Below are 4,849 nucleotides of genomic sequence, written 5' to 3'. Positions count from 1 at the left end.
AAAAATTTGGCCATATACACAACCCTGCGGGTCCAGTGCTACCTGGTCACTGCACCCAGCCTCGTGTGGTCCATATTTCATCCATTCATGGATGCATGATTTTTACTCCCTGTATGACATGCATGTACATGCAGATGCGGATCTGATGCTTGACGCTGATGAATGAACTAAATTACAAATAATGTGTTCAAACTTCAAATAATGTTTTAGTTTTAACTTCAAATAATGTGTTCAAACTCAAAGGACATAGTCAAATTTGAATTTTACTGCAGTCTCCAGTAGACTAGCAATCATTCAGTGTAAAATGTCAACTAACATCAAATTACAAGGAGAGTGAACAGAGGTGGCGTGACATAGAGAAAGAAAGCATGCAACGTGACACTGCTGATTAGGAACGTAGCCAAAACCCATAAAACGAAGAATAAAAAGGGCTGCAAAGTCCAAGGTTTCAAAATTCAGGGAGAACACAAGCACAAAAATCATTGGAAGTAATATTTTGGTTTCTCTCACTAGATAGATAGCCATCTCTTCCAGTAACTAGCAAACACTGTAAACCCAACACTAACATACAATGCAATACATACGTTCAGTAACACAACAACATACTAATTAACCATCAATTTTAACAGCGACACGGTAGATCCATCGATAATGTGGATCTCAACTCATCAACAAGTAGATATGGAACGCATCAATGGATGGATGAATGGGAGTAGCTAGACGGAGGCGTCGTAGTTGGACCGGAAGATGGCACTATTCCTGAGGATGTACTGGTGGTAAACCGTGGCCACGGCGGCGCCGATGAACGGGCCAACCCAGAAGATCCACTGGTCGTCCCAAGCCTTGCCGCCATTGTACACCACGGCGGCGCCAAAGCTCCTTGCTGGATTGATCCCGGTTCCGGTGACGGGGATGGTGGCGAGGTGCGCCATGAGCACGGCGAACCCGATGAGCAGCGGCGCCAGCACCGGGACGTGTGGATCCCGGGCGATGCGCTTCGGGTCGGTCGCTGAGAAGACGGTGTACACGAGCACGAAGGTGCCGGCGATCTCGGCGATGAGACCCGCCGTCCTGGAGTAGCCCGGCGCGAGCTCGTTGGCGCCGCCACCGTAAAGCACGTAGTGGTGGCCGCCGTGCACGGCCCTCACCAGCGCCGCACCGCAGATGGCGCCGACGCACTGCGCCACCATGTAGAGGAAGGCTCTGGGAAGGGACACCTTGCGCGCCAGCAGTAGCCCGAACGTCACGGCTGGGTTGATGTGGCCGCCGGAGATGCCGGCGGTGCAGTAGACGAGGACAGCGATCATGCCGCCGAAGGCCCACGCGATGCCCAGCACGCCGGCGCCGCTGCACGCCTGGGCGTCCGTCTGGCGCTTGTGGCCGACCACGGTGGCCACGGCGACGTAGACGAAGAGCAGCGTGGCGGTGAACTCGGCGATGACGGCACGGTACAAAGACCACTTACCCAGCTCGCCGGCGTCCACCAGCGGCGCCGGAGGAGGGTCGAGGTAGTCCTTGGCGCTGCCGTTGCTGATAACTTCGTTGTCCATGGCCTCCGGACTTAGCTTCCCTTGTGCTGCTGCCATAGGCATGATCGATCTCGGGCTCTGGGCTGATTAATCAAGGATCAATCGGCAATAATGGATGTCCATAACCCGGCAAGGATGCATGTATATATAGAGCATGGCCAGCCTAAATGAGCATATATGTTTGCCCTAGCATAATGCCATTTCCATACTTTTACTGCGACAAGTACCATGTACTGATTTACAAGCCATACCTCTCTTTTTTAGTGCCGCGGCACCGTTTTTGCAGAAGTGGACATAGATTTGTACATTGTATAATTATTTTCTTACCAAGACCTAAATTGAAACATACAGGTTGTATCCCCCCCCCCCCCCCCCCCCCCCCCCCCACCACACACACACACACACCGGGTCAGCATGGATTGTTGACAACCTTTTGTAATTGTAATTATTTGTTTATTGATCTTTTGACTACCTATGACTCCGATGAAGACTGCGTAGATGTCCTTGGAAATTAAGATTATTAAAAAATGCGTAGGTAGTTGCTAAAAATAACTAAATCTAGTGAAATAAAAATATAAACTTGAAAAGCAATAAAAGCAATAAAAGAAAGTCTCTAAGAATATAATATGAACTTTTGAATTACCGTTAAAAATATCATTTCGGAAGAAAATGTGAAAAATGACTAATGCATGTATGATGTGGCAGCGTTACATGCATAGACTAATGCCAAAAATGATTGTAATTTATAAGTTCGCTTATGTGGCAATTTTGCGTGGCTTAGTGGGAGAAAAAACTTAAATGCATGGCCTTAGTGGGGACGTTCGATTATGTAGCGGATTTTGCATGGCTTAGTAGGAGAGAAGAGTTATATGCATGGCCTTAGTGGAGTCGTTGAGGCGGACACTTTGCATATTAAGAGAATTGGGATCACCTTCTTAAAAATGTAAGATTTGTGTTAAGATTATTTTTCTTTAGCGGTATGCATGTGATGATCCTACATTCCAACTATGCCAGCCAGCTTTTGGGTATATATTTACTTAGTATCTGGCTCACCGAGTGGTGAAAGTTAATTTCGTTCCCGGCAATCGAGCAAGGACATATTGCAGGGCATCCCTCGACATTGCGTGCAGGACTGTAGATGGGAAGGACCAGACACGTACGCTGCCGACTAAAAGATCACTAATCTGACGAAAATGCCCCCTTGGTCAGATCATTTAGCTGGTTGCACAAATGAAAGGACGAAAGGATTACAGGAGCAGCTGAGCTTAACTAGCCGTGGCATGTGTATATTCGATTTCCTCAGCTGAGCTTAACTCATTCTTGGCTACCAAATACTCCCTCTATTACAATAATAACAGCGTTTAAGGAGTACTAATTAATTAGCAGTGACTAGCTAGGTGAGATAATTACTGTACTACTTGCCTGGTGTACGTCTTTGGTGCATGCATGCGCGGACAACTTTTTCCTTTTGAACAGCATGGATGGATGTATGGATGTGAACAAACCTGCATGCATGCAGCTGCCGGCAATATGCATGTGCCTTCCCGTGTTGTGTTGTCAATCTGTCCTCTGGATGAACATGACTCGCCCATTCATGCGTGTTTTGACACATAAATATCTAACGGTTGCTTTTTTTCTTCTTCATCTAACGGTCGAGTTTTTTGTCTGACGTCCAGCTGTGAGCTGCTGAGCTGCTAGCTTCCTTTTCGTTTTCGTGATCACCATACGTGTTTTTCGAGGAATAGTGCCTTCAAATGTGACTTTGCCGACATGCTAGTCGATCATCGACAAGGAGCCAGAGGATTACAACAAGTTGGGGCAACCGTCGCCCAAAGCCTCAAATTTGTTCTTGGGGTGAAATCACATAATCTGACCTCCTAAGTCACCCATGCATCATTTCATTTCGAGAGGCGTCGCTTTTGGAGAAAGTTTCTCGCAGTTTGGGTGTTGCCACCAGGGTGGTTGATGTTGCTAAATGATTATTGGGGTCTTGCCAATTATTTTCCTTTTGTTTTCTTTTTTAATAATTAGAGGTGTGCATCATTGAGGTCTCGACTAGCTCTTGACAATGTGTCGTTGAGGTCTCGACTAGCACAAACCATAATTAGAGGTGTACTATTGATATTAGTATGTTAGCATTTATCGGGGGGAAAGGAGCAATGGCAACCACCAGACACAGGGCCGAGAACATGGTGATCAAGGTAGGACTTGTTGGCATACACAGACAAAAAGAGTGGTGACCATGATGTTCTATTACGTAAGGACTATTTTCTGAATCATTAACTCCTTTGTATGAGACACAATCAGTGGTATTGGTCATTGGTGCCCTTGTACCCAGATCGGATCATGAGCCTTAGCTATGTCTTTCTCTCCCTTTTTAATTTTCGGATGGCCCAATCCCTATAGCGCTAGTATTTTCCATTTGCAGCTTTTTGTATGTGTAATCTCCAAGTTGGGTTCTCTCTGACCATCTTGGACATAAATAGGTCGGTATAATTGTTTCCTTAAAATGATGTTTTTGTGATCATTAGCTTGGTCATTTAATACTGGGATCAAGCTATAGAATGAACAACTGACCTAGTAAAATATGAACCCAAAAGCTCGACGGAGGATCTCCTTAATATAGGTCTCCCTACTTGTGGGTGTTATACAAAGGTGTGGCAAGTGTGCCAAGTAAATGACTAAGTTGACCCCTCACAAAAATAAATAAATAGTAGCGACAAACTCGATGAAGTTTAATGCATATGCGCCATGATTAATCTAGACTTAGGGATTTAGATTAGATGGCTTGGAAATTCAACGAGCAAGGACAAAAGGAATATATTTCTTCATAATATAGACCAATTAAATCGTTTGGCGCATAGCATATAATAGTAAGCGTATAGTCGCCTTACATGACACTTTTGCATATGTGGTGGAGAGAGACATGAAAAGTTAAGGGGAGTGGGCTCTCACGCAAGGACCTGTCTCTACACGTGTACTTAGGCAAATACAATAAATTTGAAGAAAGAGGAAAGAGAAGGTGGAAAAAGTACTAGTCTTATAATCAATCTTATAGCCAACCATACTATATGAGTGATTATATATGATAGCTTTACATGACATGTCAATATTATATAGGCAACAACATGCTATACTATTAGACATGCTCTAATGTTGTTGTAGCTATATGTTGTACATGTTGGGGTAGCTATGCTTATTTTATATTAGTCAAGTTAGTTATTTCGTGTGATAGACGTACTTCCAGTGTGGTGCTGTGCAGCATGGATGGATGATTTATTGGCTCCCTCAGTGTAGCTAAGGTAGGAGCATGTAGTCCT

The 4,849-nt window shown here is 44.9% G+C and overlaps 1 protein-coding gene across 1 annotated transcript; it reads right to left on the bottom strand.

Moving 5' to 3' along the window:
• Positions 1-432: 432 nt before the first annotated feature.
• Positions 433-1,671, bottom strand: LOC125553309 (aquaporin PIP2-5-like). The gene has a single exon (XM_048717121.1). It carries the CDS (start codon positions 1,590-1,592, stop codon positions 717-719), a length of 876 nt encoding a protein of 291 aa, XP_048573078.1. The 5' UTR covers positions 1,593-1,671; the 3' UTR covers positions 433-716.
• Between the last annotated feature and the right edge of the window lie 3,178 nt (positions 1,672-4,849).

The sequence above is a fragment of the Triticum urartu genome, chromosome 4, assembly GCF_003073215.2.
Source record: "Triticum urartu cultivar G1812 chromosome 4, Tu2.1, whole genome shotgun sequence".
In the NCBI taxonomy this organism is placed as follows: domain Eukaryota; kingdom Viridiplantae; phylum Streptophyta; class Magnoliopsida; order Poales; family Poaceae; genus Triticum; species Triticum urartu.
The sequence above is the reverse complement of the archived record's forward strand: the minus strand, read 5'-3'. Positions and strand labels throughout refer to the sequence as shown.

Excerpts from the sequence above, each read along its gene's own strand:
- LOC125553309 (XM_048717121.1), bottom strand. The coding sequence starts at position 1,592 with ATGCCTATGGCAGCAGCACAAGGGAAGCTAAGTCCGGAGGCCATGGAC.